Raw genomic sequence first — 15,118 nt, 5'->3', positions numbered from 1 at the left:
ATCTCATAAACAATTATTTTCTCTCGCCATTACCTTATTAAACCATCATTATAATCACTAAAACACGAAAAATTGGTGATACAAACGAACACCGCTAAAAACAATAATAAAATAAAGAAGGGAGATAGAACACTAGAGAATACTGATAATACAGAAGTTTACCCCATAAACCAACATTTTCTCTCGCTGCTATCTTATTGAATCACCATTTTTATCCCCACCTCAAAAAAACAGATAAAAATAAAATAAAAACAATAATAATAATAAATAAATAAAAAAAACAGAAAAATAAGAAGGGAAAAAATATATTAACAAACACTGAATGAAGACTACAAAAAAATAAGAGAAATATAAGACTAGAGAACAAGAATACACAAGTCTACCCCATAAGGCACCATTTTCTCTCCCCACTCAGACACACATCACAACATGGCAGGGTTAGGTAAAGACAGCTACACCAAACTCTACCGCTCCTTCCTGGCCTCTCGTGGCAAGGGAGGGGCGGCACTGGGGCTGTCTATACTATTTTTCGAGAACCCTGACGCGGTGGACCCTAACAGCAAGACAGCAGTGAGTCATCTAAGCGAGAGGACAGAGATGACCGGCCTGCAGCGACTCAAGCTTATGTACAGTTACGATGTGTATGGAAATCTCAGCCCCGAACTCTCTATGGTAAGTCGGTAAACGTGTCCTGGCTTGTTTGGCGCGTTCGAGTGTGGATGTATTTTATTTTCATTTTATTTTCTATGTAAGAGAGGAGGACTGGCCAGACAACAAAAATATAAAGAAAAAAATAAATAAAAGGTCCTCTCAGTTGTCAAGTCACCTTAAAGAGCCGATAGATGATTATAATTATTTCCATTATCTATTTTTTTTTATTTGGTTAGGTGTGTGTTTGAGTTTAGTGTGTGTTTCTAAGGGTGTGTTAGTGTTTTTCAAGGGTGTTTTGAGTTTCTTAATGGATTATGTTTGTTTATAGAGGTGTTCTAGTGGTACTGTCCTAATATAGTGGTCCCTCCAGCTCACCTCGTTTCCTGGCTCCCCCTTCCCAGATCTTTCACTCCGCTGACATGACATGGGAATGAAAATATGATTACCCAAACTAACCTTACCCTAACTTTAACCTAACCTATCCCAGACCTTGCTACCATAACTTAAGGGTGATTTTTCGTTTCTAATGGGTGTTTTTGTGGCTTAAAAGGTGACAATGGTGTATTTAATGGTGATTATGTTGGTCTTTGTTGATCTTAAGGATATTTTTGTGTTTTTAAAGGTGTTTTCAGTATTTTAAATGGTGTGGGTCATTGCAGGTGATCCAGAGTGGGCTGATGGGAGTGTTTATGGGCACCGTGATTGGCGGCACAATGCACTCCAAGGAAAGTTACCTCAGCTTCATTGAACGCAACCAGGGCACCGCCTTCCAGAACATCAAGGAGGCTCAGAAGGAACTACAGAACAAGGTGAGCTGCTGTCCTGCCCTCCCCAACTACATATCTCTCTCATAATCCTACCACCATAATTCCTTTCTTGTGTTCTTATCTTCATTCTTGTTATTTTGGGTGTTTAAACATGCTGGTTGATATTTTTCACTTGTACTCTCTCTCTCTCTCTTGATAATCCAAATGAAACAAAAATTTTCAACTCTTCTTTCATCCTTTTCTTAATTCTATGCCCATTGTTCTTCCTTTAATGACTAAATTGCTGCGTTTTTCTATCTTGTATTTCAATTTCTACAACGTTTCTCGTACAAAATTTTTCATCTCTTTCATCATTTTTTTAATTCTATTCTTGTTTTTTCTTCTTTCAATGGATAAATAACAGCATTTTTCTAACTTGTATTTCAATGTCAACACCAATTTAGTTTCTTGTACTTGCTTTCTCTTCTTTAGTTAATGACACAGAAATTCCATAAAGTTGAGTTTACATACATGTCCGCCTCCCTCAGGTCACCGTTGGGTTTGGCCGTGGTGCCTGGATGGTCGGGTGGCGGCTTGGCTTGTTCTGCAGTACCTTCATGCTCTTCACCAATTCTATAGCAGCATATCGAGGCTCGTCTTCCGTTATAGAGTAAGCATCACGTTATTCTCTCACATTTCCTATGTTCCTCCATCCCTGACTTCCTCCTTGGTCTTTTCCACATTTTTAACTTCTATTATCTAGAGCAAATGTTCTTATTATTATCATGTTCTTCTATTCTTCTATCCCTGGTTTTCTCTTTGTTCTTTTGCACATTTTTAGCTTATAGGGTAAGTGTTCTCACTATTATGATGTTTCTTGTAGAGTAAGCATTTTTATTATCATTATGCTGCACTATTTCTCCATCCCTGGTTTACTCCTTGGTCTGCATTTTTAACTTATAGGGTAAGTGTTCTCATTATTATTATTATGTTTCTTGTACAGTAAATATTCTGATTCTTATTATGTTCCTCTATTCCTACATCCCTGCCTTCCTCCTTGTTTTTTTCCACATTTTGAACTTATATAGAGTAAGCATTCTCATTATTATTATGTTTCTTGTACAGTAAATATTCTCATTCTTATAATGTTTCCTCTGATCCTACATCCCTATCTTCCTCCTTGTTCTTTTCCACATTTTTAGCTCGTTTTTTCATTCCAGTGATTATTTTATTTGCTGCAGTATAAGTAACCTCAATATTCCATCCTTGGTACCATCGTTTCTGTTTCACTGTCTCCAGGTACAGTGTTGGGGGCTTCCTCACTGGTGCCATTTATAAATTCAAGCTGGGACCAAGAGCCTCCTTAGCTGGGGGTCTCGTGGGCGGCCTCCTGGGCACTGTGGCTGGCATCGCTAACACTGGAATCCTCTATCTAACAGGTAAGTGTTTGGTTACCTGCTACTGCCATACTGCTGGTCATGCTGTGTGTGAGGATGTGAATGTGGTTGTCTCATGTCCTGCCTTGTGACTTTACTGGGTTTGTATTTATATTAGTGCCTCTATTGATGTCTATACACTTTTAACCCTTTCAGTACCATGATGCATTGCCATATTCATTCTGCTACTATTTGGTAATTTTATACAGCTTCAGAAACTTATATAGGAGAATAAAATAGTGAAGACTGGCCATTAATTTTCTGACCTCCATAGACCATTCCTAACATCAATAAAATGGTGTAATCACTAATCATACTCAAATCTCATGGTAAAAAATTTCTCAGTATTGAAGGGATTAACACTGTGTCTTTCCTCTCCCAGGCACCTCCACAGACCAACTAAGAAAGTTTCACTATGAGTGGCAAGAAAGCCGGCAAGAGGAGCGTCTCAGGCAGATATACACAGCCCGAGACAAGGACCTGGACGTACTCTCCCTGGAGCACGGCACCAAGCTCACAAAGACCCATGACCCTCTGGCGGGGATAGACACCACTGAGGCCACCACCACCAAGCAATGAACACTGTGATAACGTACCACCTAAGGAACCCCAGAGCGCTCGTGTACAGTCTATGTTTCCGTTGATTACCGATGAATATATTGTGATGTAGTGTTGTGTTGTTTTCTTTGCCTGCATCACGGTGGTGTTCTCAATGGCACACTGACTGGGGCCGAGTGCATCACAGGGGAGGGTCACTCAGCCACTTGACCAATACAGGATGACATGCACTAAAGGTAAATCATGGTTTATGAATTGTCCTTGCTATGAATAAGTTGATTTTGTTCTTTGTCCTTATTTTACAAATTTATTATATACAACTCATAAAACTAATTTCAAAATATATAAATAAAAAGATAAATAAATGGAAAGGTTGCAAATCTACTGTTCATCTTGACTTATGAATTTGAACTTTAGAAACAGTTTTAGGAAACGTCACTCATAAACAAAATTCACCTGGATTTGTTACCTCACAACCACACACAGCAACACATGCCACCCAGACACCTCTCTAAACACAAGGATCCAAATCTCTTGTCAAACACAACAGTGACATCACCAACAGTAAACACTCCAGTACAAATTGGCATTATACTGACATCTGGGCGGCACCTTGCTTATGAGAAACCAGTCTGTACTCACCCAGTGCTGTCCGGGTCAAGGGAGGAGAACACGCTGGACTCTGACATCACCATCCCTCGGCGCTCATCACTGGCCGAACTCATGCAGCTTAATGTGCTCCCCGGGACATCCTGTGAAAAGGCAAGATGAAGGAGGGTTGAGAGTGGTGTTGGTGAAGATTAAGTGTGCTGAAATGACAGGGTGTATTTTTATTCATTTATTTATTTATTTTATGTACGAGAGGACTGGCCAAGGACAACAAAAATATAAAGAAAAAAGGGCCCACTCAGGTGCCAGTCTCCTTATAGAGCTGATAGTTAGCCAAATGATAGGAACAAATGCCTTGAAACCTCATTTATACAGGTTGGAAGTGAGTGTATGTGCAGTGAGTATTCTTGTAGTCGTCATAGGATAGACAGACTGTTTAAAGGTATGAATGAGAAGAAACCTGAAGAAACCAGGCTAGTTGTCTATGGGGACTTGAAAAACTGTGATGGTGAGAGAGGGGAGCCTATCTGAATATGGGGCTAAATCTCACACAGGACTATATTTTTTGATGCTCTACCCTTGTGTCTTTGTCCAGGAGGTGGGTGGCAAGGTCCATCCTCCTTCTTTATTGTATTTAATTACTAATGCAGCAATAAATGTATCAATCAGGGCAACACTCACAGGGGGCAGGGAGTCGTCCAGGACCAGGGAGTTGTTGCCACTGGGCCCGCCATTCTGGAACATGTGCACAAACTCCTCAAAGCTGATCCTGCCGTCCCCATCCACATCCAGGCGACTGAACAGCTGTTCCAACACCTGCCGAGGGAATGGTGGACTTCTGAGTGTGTGTGTGTGTGTGTGTGTGTGTGTGTGTGTGTGTGTGTGTGTGTGTGTGTGTGTGTGTGTGTGTGTACAGATAAATGAGTACAGTTTGTTTATTATGTATTTTTCCCTTCAATTTTCAACTGTTATTCTAGTTCTGTGTGTGTGTGTGTGTGTGTGTGTGTGTGTGTGTGTGTGTGTGTGTGTGTGTGTGTGTGTGTGTGTGTGTGTGTGTGTGTGTGTGTGTGTATGCAAGTGCGTGTATCATCTAAAACGGATAAAGCTGACAGAACACTGATATCCACAGCGCTGCAACAATGAAGGCACAAACCACTAGCTAAAATCACGAAAGCTGCCTCTCCCACTAGCAAACTGCCACTAGCCCCGATAAAAAGTACCACACTCTGCAAGAATACAAAATACAGACCTCCCACTTTCTTTACCCTACCAAAAAAAAAAAAAAAAAAAAAAAAAAAAAAAAAACCAGAAACAAAGACCTTTCAACAAGTAAACCAATCACAATAACAGCCTAGCATACAGACAACAGCAGAAAAGGAGCAAGATAAGTCCACAATGAGCTACACAACCACAGGAGACCCACTAATGCCAGCCACTGTGACCTTGTGTACCTGGAACAAGACGAGACTTAAGTACCAACACTCAAGGGTGCTGAGAACCTCCTCCTCCTCCTCCTCGTCCTGAAACGTGAGTGGCAAGTTGAGAGAGATGAGTGGCTGGTGAGAGAAGCCTGTCCACATGTAGGGAGGCAATGGTGACAGGGAGGTGAGAGGTGATGGTGAGAGGGATGGTGGTGTGTTGGTGAGTTCATGAAGTGACTGGGAGGTGAGAGGTGATGGTGAGAGGGATGGTGGTGTGCTGGTGAGCTGATGAAGTGAGGTGTAGAAGAAGAAGAAGAAGAAGAAGAAGAAGAAGAAGAAGAAGAAGATGATGATGATGATGATGATGATGATGATGATGATGATGATGATGATGAAGAAGAAGAAGAAAAGAAGGAGGAGGAGACTTTAAAATAGAAACTGACCTACACAAGGCAGCTTCTGTTGAGAGAGAGAGAGAGAGAGAGAGAGAGAGAGAGAGAGAGAGAGAGAGAGAGAGAGAGAGAGAGAGAGAGAGAGAGAGAGAGAGAGAGAGAGAGAGAGAGAGAGAGAGAGAGAGAGAGAGCACCTTCATTACACCACGAGTAGTAAAACACAAAACACAACACAACACAATAAGGAAATAATGACAATAAACAAAAAATGAGACGATAATGAACATGAATACAAAAAGAATAAAAAACAAAGATGGATGACAGCAAGACACACCAAAAAGACAACAACTCACCTCATTAGCAACTTTCTCCATACCGATGGCGTGACAGACAGTGGCCAGCTCCTCCAGGGACAGGTAACCATCATGACCCACCCCAAGCCTCTGCCAGGTGGCCCGCAAGTATTCCTGAGGGACAGAGAACTTTCACACACAAGGAATCTCAGGTGCATGTTTGAAAGGTTAAGTGTTATCCAAAATTGGTGGATTAATATCTTAGGAGGAAATACAGAAGCAGGCAGAGAATTCTACATTTTAACCTCTTCAGTACCATGACATGTTTCTATATTCATTCTGCTTACTATTTGATGATTTTATATAGCTTCAGAAACTTATGTGGGGGTTGAAGTAGTGAAGATCCCACCCATTAAACATCTGATCTTCCTAATGTAAATAAAATAGTCTATAATCATACCCAAACTCTTGGCAAAATTGTGTCCCAGTACTGAAGAGGTTAATAGAGAGAGAGAGAGTAAATGACACCTATTTCATCTACATGTTGGAAAGAGCAGCTGGGGAAAAGAAAACAATGAAAACACAAAGGTATATAACCCACAACAGGCAAGGAGCAGCACCCACCTCCTCATTGTCGCCCGAGTACGCCAGGCTGCTGGACTGACTGTCAGGCGCTGGGCTGGGACTCAGGCTCCTCTTGGCTCTGGGACTCATGTCACTCTCTGGGCTCTGCAGTGAGTGGCCAAGTGATGTGTGAGTTAAAGATGGGATTTACAGAGGTGGTAGACTGAATTACTGGGCATTTGTGTACATGTGAGTAATATTTAGTGGGATTTCTTTTTTTGTATACACCATCTGTGATGTGTTCTGCCTCCTTACCTGTGATACCCGGGGGGAAGGGCCAATGTGGGTTGCCACAGCAACCTGGGGGTCCTCCATGGTGGTGGGTGGGGCACGGGATGCACTGGCAGCCCGTCTGTTCATGCCCCTGCCCGGCCACAAGCGTGTGTGTGAATGGCGGGTGGTGGGGCTGCAAGGGAAGGCACCAGTGATAGTCTTCTTTCATAACATGAGGAGTTAGGCCAATATTCTGAAATGCTTCATTCTCTCACCAAGACTATTTTCAAAGGACTGACATGATTAACTAGGTTTTCAAGATAATGATATTAAATAAAAATATAGAAGAGGATGAGGAAGGTTTTTCTTCCACTCTGTAGCAGCAAACACACACCAAGAGACAGGACTGCTACACTTTTGTTTGTTGGGTTGTTGTTAGGTGACAGTTGGTCTCCTGTGTTAGGTGGACAGACTACCACATAAAGACACACACCCAGGTTGTCTCCAATGACTAAGGACTGAACTCTGTGCCTCTCAGTTGTGAGACAAGCATGCCAACCACTACACCACTCAGACACTAATACATAATATTAATATTAATGACAAAAAATACAGAGCAACACCTGTTATCCGGTATTCAACTACGAGTATTGGGAATGCTGAAGCAAACGGGATCTTTTAGGAGAAAACATTTTCAAAATTATAAAAATCTGAGAGTGGCACCATGCATGCAGTCTCCAGGCACTAGCGGCACTGTCTGTGTGTTGCCTGCCCGTGTTGGTTTTCCAGTGTGTCCATTCAGCTCAGTTTATTAACTAGTCCATCTATGACTCCTGTCTTCAAATATCCAACATGCCCAGAGAGAAGCCAGCAAAGCATAAATGAGCTATGTTAAATCTGAAGCATAAAATAGTCATATGCAGATTGTCAAAATGATAAAACTGTTTAATTGGCACCATGCCCACCACTGCAGCGGCTCACGCAGCCAACCAGGACACTGAACTAACCGGAACGTGCGGTTGCCCATGGGTGCTGGATAACAGGGCCTGCTCTGTAACGACAACAGTAAGCACAATAAAAACAACAACAATAACAATTATACAAGTATCACAGCTACACAGTATTTCAATGCATACATCACGAGGAAAATATGAGCACCATGAACTGTGTGTGTGTGTGTGTGTGTGGAGCCTGAGGTGGTACAGAGCCACACACTGCACACTACACACTGCACACTGCTGCTCTTCTGCCGTGTCTGTGACCCGCAGCGACCACTGAACAGTATTAATCACCTCAGCTGTTACAAGATTGTGCATTAGTAACACTCACACCATCTGTGGCAGAGTGTTGCCGGTGGCAGCTGCAAGACTGAGCGTCACTCTCACACGTCACCTTATTAGTGAGTCATTCAGTGTGTGAGGTGCAGATTTCAGATTATACATGTCATCCAGCTTAGTATGTGAGCATCCTACACTATCAGCTACTGGAGACTGTGGTGTGGCAGTAAGGAAGGAAACACAGCCATAGACACCAAATAAAACCTATCAGAGAAATAAGTTGTTCATTGACTGGCATGGAATGTTTGCATAACATCCCCTGTGTCTTTCCATGTGGTGCTCTCTGAGACTGGCTGGGCATGTGAGCTGACATGTACTGGTCCTGGTCTTGGTGGTGACCGTGGTGGTGGCTGTGCCACGACAAGCCTTGGACAGATAAGAGGCTACAGTAATAAGGCTAGCTAGGTCAGCTTCACTCCCACAGGGCTGTAAGGGCCTGGAGGCTTGCCGTGTGGTTAGTTAGGTTAGCTTAGATCAGATCATTAATTCAGCTGCAAGTCGCACCTCCATGTCAGGAAGAGACAATGACATGGCACCTGAGGCACACTCCCCTGCAGGTAGTCAATGCTTTTCACCGCACTCACCAACAAACACCGGTGTTAGCAGAGTTACCCAACCATGTACTCTGGGATGCCCAGCTAACTGTGTATTTCCAAACTGTGGCTTTGCTTTGAAAACTAACATTAATTTTGCTTCCTTGGGTTCTGCAAAATCTAAGTTGACTGAATACAAGTGTTAGACAAAAATCAGCTAAAACAAAACAAAACCAACGATATGAAGCTCCAATTGTGCAAGTAAAGAGCCCGAAGTACCAATGTTTAACCTAACCCTGGAACAGGGAAGTGAGAGAGAGAGAAAGAGAGAGAGAGGCTGGCAGTGACACAATTACCAAGGATGGAATGTTGACACCACACGCACCTTACAAGACCCACACACGCCCACACCACCCGCAGGAGTAAGTCACCAGTACCCAACCTAACCTTGGAGTGATGACCGCGCCCTCAGTCCCTCACCACCACCACACCTGTATTATTTACGCAAGGAATGAGTCACGACCACCACCACTCACCACTCACTCACCACATACGCACGCACACACGCACGCACGCACCTTCACCACCTCCCAGTAACCCTGAGTGAAAACCAAGGCTGCAGGGCATTTAAAGTTGACAAAGCGACTAAAAGGTGACAGGTAAAGCCCCGTTACCTGCCTCACCTGTCACACACCCACGGGGCAGCCACGGGGAAGATTTTAATGGACACGCAGCGCCCCCCGGGGTTAGTAGTGGCCTAGTGGGAGGTTAGCAGTGTCCAGGGGTTGGTGTGGCAGTGTGAAGGGTGTTGAGGCAGGGAATGTGGCAGTTCTGGGGTGACCTGCCCCGCCTCGTCTCGCCGCGCCGCACTGACAGCTGTTGTGGTTATCTATCTAACGAGAAAGGAACTCCCCGCCATATTCAAATCTATACTGTAGCTATTATAATTATTTTCTTCTATCTGTTTCTATCACCCCTCAGTGCAGTTTTGCATCATTGTTATCTGTATCTGTATCAGTCTTGTCTTAATAAACGGTCTATCTTGGTTTATGTTAACGTTTGTCTTTTGTCAGTCTTTCATCTCAGTTCTATCTTTCTATGCCCCATATTCTGAAAAGATTTGTTCTCTCACCACCACTACTTTCCAAAGGCTCTAGTTAAAGATACTTGTGGTTTTAAGAGTATTTTTTTTATGGTTCTGGTGATAGATTGGCAAGATTTCTAGTTTATTAAAAGGAGAAACTGTCTTTAAAACCCGGACAGTTGTGTCTGTGGCCTTGCAAAGTTACCGTGGTGAGAAGAAGGCGTTTCTGAGTATCACCTTATCTTTCCATCATCCCAGTGTAGTCTTGTCTCATTGTTATCTCTTATCTGTGTCAGTCTTGTCTCAATCCACGGTCTATCTTTGTTTCTGTTACATGTTGTCTTTTGTTTCTATCTTATCTTTCATCTCTCTTCTACCTTTTTTTGTCTCTATCTTTTCTTTGATCTCTGTTCTATCTTTACATTTTTATCTTAGTGCATTATATTTCTTTTTTGCTTTGTCTTTATCAGCGCTATCTCACTCTTCTTTCTATTTCTGTCTATCTCTATCGCCAAAATTTCATCTTCCATCTATTTCCGTCTTTCTGTCTTCCAAATTTCCTTTATTCACTATCTTTATCTGCATTTTTGTTTGTTTATTCTCATTGCTAAATCTGTTTCAATCTCTGCCCGCCTAATCTCTCTCTCTCTCTCTCTCTCTCTCTCTGCAAAAAGCCAGTCTGAGTAACGCTAACGAATCATATCCTCTTGAAATACAATCTCTCTTTGTTTTAGCGTGTGTCAGGGCAACGGAGAGCGGGGCGGGGCGGGAAGGGGCGGGGCGGGGCGGGGCTGGGCTGGGTTGGGCGGGGCTAGGCGGTCAGTACAAGGGAGTTATAAGGAATCACAAAGGTTAGGTTGAAGTATAAGGGAGTTAGGGAGTTATAATATATAGGATTGGAATGTTCATTATCAGTAATGAGGTTAAATTAGATTATAGTGACACTTCTATGACTTGAGAGAGAGAGAGAGAGAGAGAGAGAGAGAGAGAGAGAGAGAGAGAGAGAGCCGTGAAAAGTTGCATAATTCCGGGTTTACAGTTTCTGAGCTTCGAATAATTGGAGATTAGTTTTTTTTGTTCGAAATCTTGATGGCAAAGTGTTCGCCATTTTTCTTTTCTTTCTTTTTTTTTTTTTTTTGCTTTGCTTGTGGTTCAAAAAATCTATAAATAAGAGATAGATGAAATAGAAAATGAAATAAATGTACAGATGAGTAAATAAAAAAGTACTAAAATTGATGAAATATAATGAAATACATGCACAAAAGAGAAAGAAAGATCGGAGAAAGGAAGGAAAGGAAGGACAAAAGAATGAATAAATGAAAGAGAAAAGAAAAAGAAAGAAAACACAATGAAAGAAAGACAGATAAAAATGAGAGAGAGAGAGAGAGAGAGAGAGAGAGAGAGAGAGAGAGAGAGAGAGAGAGAGAGAGAGAGAGAGAGAGAGAGAGAGAGAGAGAGAGAGAGAGAGTCACTTGTAAACTTCCACCATTTGTCATTCATTATCAGTTTGGCGTCCATTACCAGTGCTATCGTCCATCACAACGCCAGCCTGTGTCCCTGCAGGTCTGAGGTGACGCGGGAATACCTCACCGTCAGGAATCCAGCAGGGCGTCCAATAGAGAAAGACCGTCCTTCAACCTAACCCTCGCCGCTATCATCTTGCTCGCTTCTATACGGATACGGGAAATAGTGCGTGTGTGCGTGTGTGCGTGCGTGTCAGGGAATTCGGCAGCTTCCGGCCCCAGAGGACTACAAACGTCGCGACACGGGGCGGAAAAGAGGGTGGTAAAGACAGGGAGACAGGAAGTGTTAAAGGGAGAGACAGAGACAGAGAGGTAGGGCACGTGCGGCAGCTCCCAAAATAGTGCACCTACTATATAGGTGAGCCAGGCCGCCGTGCCAGTCTGCAGTGCCCGCCCGTCCGCCGCGCCACGCCCACACGCCTGCCACCGCCTTACAGGACGTCTTCATTGAGTGACAATTGAGCTGTGGTGTTGATTGGTGAGTGGTGAGGCGGGCTGCTTGACAGTGTGTCAGTGCGGCAGTGTGGTGACCCCGGACTGTGTTCATTGTACCGCCCCGCCCCGCTTAGCTCCGTCCCGCCCCGCTGGCTGACCGGCCGAACGTCCAGCGTCCTTGTGACCACCAGCAAAGCAATTCAAGCCGCCCTCAGGACATGGGCGGCGCTGAAGCTCCTGATGGGGACGCAGGGGGGGAGGTGGGGGTGTTGGAGGAGCGTCTACGAGGATTGCTGAGCCACAACCCCGCCTGGCTGGGGCAGGACGGGGCGCCCCCGTGGTGTGCAGACCTCTCCATGAATCACGAGGAGCTGCTGGAGCGGACCCGCCAATGGGCAGCAGCGGGATGCGGGGCGCAAGGGGCGTCAGGCTCTATCGCGGCTCCCATGCGGGTGGCACACAGCGAGGAACTCGGGCGTCACCTGGTGGCGACGCGGGACGTGGCGGCGGGGGAGGTGGTGGTGGTGGAGCCGCCGCTGCTACTGGCGCTGAGGGAGAGGTCGCCGCCTTCCTGCCTCACCTGCTTCCGCCGAGCTACCGTCTACACGTGCCCCGCCTGTGGGTTCTTCCTGTGTGGCCCGGAGTGCGGCGCGGCGGCCCACGCCGAGGAGTGCGGGGTGCTACGCCGCCTGGGGCTGGGCCAGCCGGCGCCACGCCCTGAGGAGGAGGCGCGGCTGGCGGCGCTGCCTGACGAGCAGCGTGCCCAGGCCAGGGAGATGCTGCAGCAGGCGGCGGCCACCGCGGAGCAGCAGCGGCGCCTGGAAGTGTTGCGGCAGTACCGTCTGGTGGCTGCGGTGAGGACGCTGCTGGTCATGCACCGCAGCCCCGCCGTGGCCGCAGCGGTGGCAGCGCTGCAGGGCCGCGTGAACCCTTCCTCGACCCGGCACGCCAACCACCAGCGGCGCGTGGTGGAGGTGGCAGTGGGGCAGCTAGGCGTGACCAACGACCCGGCCCTAGCGCACCGCGTGTGTGCCGTGTGGGACACCAATGGGTTCGAGGTGCCCCTAGCATGGGGCAACCGCGTGGTAGGCCTCTTCCCCGTCAGCTCGCTGCTCACACACGACTGCCGCGCCAACACCCAGCAGTGGTTCACGGCCGAGGGCGTGGTGGTGGTGCGCGCCGTGACGCGGGTGGCGGCGGGGGACGTGCTCACTACATGCTACACGGACCCCCAGTGGGCCACACTGCTGCGGCAGGACCACCTGCGCATCTCCAAGCAGTTCACGTGCACGTGTGCCCGATGCCGCGACCCCACCGAGCTGGGCACCTTCCTGGGCTCCCCCTGCTGCCCCGCCTGCCGCCTGCCCCTCCTGTCTACCGACCCGCTGGACCCCCAGGCCCCGTGGCGCTGCAGCAACCACACCTGCACCCACACCGCCACCGCCGCCCAGGTAATACCACCATCACCACCACCACTCCGACACCAGGCTCACAACAAACACTTCAACACTGATTTGTGCGACTCATGCATGTTGATGGCAGCTGTAATATGTCACGCGCACACACACACACACACACACACACACACACACACACACACACACACACACACACACACACACACACACAGGTAATCCATCAAACAAGCATTAATCATCATGCAAATGACTAATCAGCACAACAAACACATACTCGCCTTTACCTCTCCTCCAATACACTCACCCCTCCCTCCTGCAGGTGGCGGGGGTGGGGGCCGGGATCGGGGCCAAGCTGAAGGGCCTCACACCGAATGACGCCGCTGCCCTGGCCTCCCTCAGCAGACAGCTCGAGGAGATGCTGCCCTCCACCCACCACGTCCTCATGCAGCTCCACGTGTCCACCCTCAAGACACTCGTCGCCAGGGACCTGCGGGGTAAGCCTTCTGAAGGGGATGCAGAGGGAGAAGGAAAAGCAGATAGGGAAATATGAAGAAGTGTATACATGAAATAAGTGTTGTGGAGAGGATGTTTGTATGTTCGTGTGGTGTTGTGGTGTTGTGGCTTGCAGGTCTGACTGGCAGGACAAGAAAGGGAGATAGGAAAATACGAAGATAGGAAACTATGCAAACACTGTGATGACCTAGACAACAATAACACACACAAAAAAAATCAAAACAAAGCAAAAAAACAACAACACAAACCAACCCTTAACACAAAAAAATAACAAAAACACAAAAAAAGACAAGAAGACTTAGATGACAGAAGACAACAACAACAACAACAACAACAACAACAACAACAACAACAACAATAACACACGCACAAAAAAATCAAAAGAAAAACAAAAAAACAACACAAACCAACGCTTAACACAAAAACAATAACAAAAACACTAAAAAAGAAAAGGACAAGAAGAAAGTAAAGAAGACATGAGTGAGTGACAACAACAACAACAACAACAACAACAACAAAAGAACAAGCTAAGTAAGAGAGGCAAGGCAGGGAAACTCAAGGAATACTGAGAAGACAATTAACATTTGTATCTTCAGAGGTGAATGACGAGGACCTCTCTACCCTCTTGGCCATCTCGTCTCTCGTCATGGGTGTCCTCCGCCGTCTGGAGCAGCCCCTCACACGCCTCAGCGGTGAGTGAAAGGCGGCTACGAGGAAGCACAAGGGAAGTTAAAGAAAGGATGAGGAGTTTCAAGGAGGTAGGATAAGAAAAGAGCAAGGAATATGAGAGAGAGAGAGAGAGAGAGAGAGAGAGAGAGAGAGAGAGAGAGAGAGAGAGAGAGAGAGAGAGAGAGAGAGAGAGAGAGAGAGATACTTATAGATATACAAACAAAACAAAAACAGCAAAAAAAAAAAATATATATAGAAATAGAAAAAGTAAAAAAAAAAAAAATGAGAAAGAAAAGAGAAAGAAGGAATAAAGAAATAAAAGAAGAGAGTAAAGGAGAAATAATTGGTTCCACAGTGAGGATGGGCCGTGAGGAGATACGCCTGGCTGTGGAGAGTGAGCGGCGAGGCTTGGTGGCGGGACAGGCGGCGAGGGACAGACTCCAGGTAAGGATGGCTCTCGCTTCCCGCTTCTCTAGTTCTCTCTCACTCTGGGACTTGTTACCTTAATACACCTGACTTTTTTGTATTTTCTCTCTCTCTCTCTCTCTCTCTCTCTCTCTCTCTCTCTCTCTCTCGCTATCTTTATTTCATGCTTCTCTTTTGTTATTCTTGTTTTTCTTTTCTTTTTCTTCTTTTCTTCTCTTTTTCCCCTCTTTCTCTTTC

The 15,118-nt window shown here is 45.7% G+C and overlaps 3 protein-coding genes across 4 annotated transcripts in view; 2 read left to right on the top strand and 1 right to left on the bottom strand.

Annotated features, from left to right (window-relative positions):
* Positions 1-9,706, bottom strand: part of LOC123502628 (ninein-like) — a 39,934-nt gene extending 30,228 nt beyond the window's left edge. The window contains exons 1-7 of the mRNA XM_045251794.1: positions 9,497-9,706; positions 7,951-7,994; positions 6,986-7,136; positions 6,731-6,835; positions 6,167-6,280; positions 4,682-4,816; positions 4,034-4,143 (exon numbers count right to left, since the gene is read on the bottom strand). Coding sequence (XP_045107729.1) covers positions 4,034-4,143; positions 4,682-4,816; positions 6,167-6,280; positions 6,731-6,835; positions 6,986-7,136; positions 7,951-7,970 — 635 coding nt within the window. The 5' untranslated portion in view covers positions 7,971-7,994; positions 9,497-9,706. The remainder of the gene's footprint in view (positions 1-4,033; positions 4,144-4,681; positions 4,817-6,166; positions 6,281-6,730; positions 6,836-6,985; positions 7,137-7,950; positions 7,995-9,496) is intronic.
* LOC123502891 (RPII140-upstream gene protein-like) lies at positions 405-3,505 on the top strand. Its single transcript, XM_045252182.1, has 5 exons — positions 405-672; positions 1,311-1,460; positions 1,946-2,067; positions 2,697-2,836; positions 3,216-3,505. Exons 1-5 carry the CDS (start codon positions 430-432, stop codon positions 3,410-3,412), a joined length of 852 nt encoding a protein of 283 aa, XP_045108117.1. The 5' UTR covers positions 405-429; the 3' UTR covers positions 3,413-3,505.
* A 1,670-nt stretch (positions 9,707-11,376) lies between the features above and the next one.
* LOC123502887 (SET domain-containing protein SmydA-8-like) overlaps positions 11,377-15,118 on the top strand; it is a 5,773-nt gene continuing 2,031 nt past the window's right edge. The window contains exons 1-4 of one of the 2 annotated variants that reach the window (XR_006674255.1): positions 11,377-13,306; positions 13,593-13,767; positions 14,383-14,544; positions 14,811-14,899. Coding sequence is in view for 1 of the 2 variants with exons in the window: in XM_045252176.1 (XP_045108111.1) it covers positions 12,074-13,306; positions 13,593-13,767; positions 14,383-14,478; positions 14,811-14,899 (1,593 nt within the window). In the remaining variant the exon portion in view is untranslated. The remainder of the gene's footprint in view (positions 13,307-13,592; positions 13,768-14,382; positions 14,545-14,810; positions 14,900-15,118) is intronic. The other variant, XM_045252176.1, reaches the window with a different exon arrangement.

The sequence above is a fragment of the Portunus trituberculatus genome, chromosome 12 (assembly GCF_017591435.1).
Source record: "Portunus trituberculatus isolate SZX2019 chromosome 12, ASM1759143v1, whole genome shotgun sequence".
Lineage (NCBI taxonomy): Eukaryota > Metazoa > Arthropoda > Malacostraca > Decapoda > Portunidae > Portunus > Portunus trituberculatus.
This window is presented reverse-complemented; position numbering and strand designations above follow the sequence as displayed.

Bases quoted from the DNA above. Each gene is read 5' to 3' on its own strand.
- LOC123502891 (XM_045252182.1), top strand. From the start codon at position 430: ATGGCAGGGTTAGGTAAAGACAGCTACACCAAACTCTACCGCTCCTTC. The intron at 2,068-2,696 runs GTAAGCATCACG...CACTGTCTCCAG, and splicing joins GGCTCGTCTTCCGTTATAGA to GTACAGTGTTGGGGGCTTCC. The intron at 2,837-3,215 runs GTAAGTGTTTGG...TTCCTCTCCCAG, and splicing joins TGGAATCCTCTATCTAACAG to GCACCTCCACAGACCAACTA.